Source organism: Monoraphidium neglectum, assembly GCF_000611645.1.
Source record: "Monoraphidium neglectum strain SAG 48.87 unplaced genomic scaffold scaffold01678, whole genome shotgun sequence".
NCBI lineage: Eukaryota > Viridiplantae > Chlorophyta > Chlorophyceae > Sphaeropleales > Selenastraceae > Monoraphidium > Monoraphidium neglectum.
In genome coordinates, this window is record NW_014011950.1 from 13,636 (window position 1) to 14,394 (window position 759).

The 759-nt window shown below is 74.8% G+C and overlaps 1 protein-coding gene across 1 annotated transcript in view; it reads right to left on the reverse strand.

The window, feature by feature from the left end:
• The window catches only part of MNEG_8692 (hypothetical protein), a gene marked incomplete at both ends in the record, with an annotated part of 2,429 nt that extends 1,790 nt beyond the window's left edge, over positions 1-639 (reverse strand). Inside the window, one exon of the mRNA XM_014042839.1 lies at positions 130-639. Within this exon, the coding sequence (XP_013898293.1) occupies positions 130-639 (510 nt within the window). The remainder of the gene's footprint in view (positions 1-129) is intronic.
• Positions 640-759: the final 120 nt, after the last annotated feature.

A 759-nucleotide genomic window follows, 5' to 3' on the forward strand; every position in this document is an offset into this window, starting at 1 on the left:
CCGCCGCAGCAGCGTCAGCAGCGTCTGCGGCTCGTGCCGCAGCGCGGCGGCGGCGTGCGCGGCGGCGGACAGCTGGCCGAGGGTCAGGCGCGCCTCGTTCTGTTGGAGCCTGGATAGGATGAGAGCCACCAGCTGCTCGTTGTATAGGTTGAGGGCCTGGAGGGCGTGCAACAGGTCAGCTAGATCACCGGGGGGCAGCTGCAGCACAGGCGCGTCCGCCAGCTGTCCGCTTGCGACAGGCTGGGGCGCAGCCCCCGCCGCCACCACGTCGGGCGCCGCGGCCGCGGCTGGCGAGCCGGGTGGCGGCGCGGGCGTCGGCGGCGGCGGAGCGGCGGCGGGTGAAACGGCGGCCGGCGTCGGGTGGTGCAGCAGCTGCTGCTGCGCGGCGAGCAGGACTGACGACCAAGGCAGCATGTGCATTCGGCCCTTGCCGACGCCGCCGGGCGCTGACTGCCACGCAGAGAGCGCGCACACGACCTGACACACGTCCCCGGCGCGCATCCCCGGCATCAGCCGCAGCAGCAGGCGCCCCAGGCCGGCCGCCAGCCAGGCGGCGGGCACGTAGCCGAGCCTGCGGCAGCCGTGCAGGTACATGGCGAGCTGGGGCCCGGTGATGAGCTCCGACAACGGCCTCCGCATGGCAACAGCCTCGATCTCTCGCATGAGGGAGTCGTCGTGCCACCCGACCGCCGCCAGGCCCTGCACCACCGACGCCAGCGGCCCGGCGTCCACCACGCACGCGCGCGCGCCCTTCCGGCC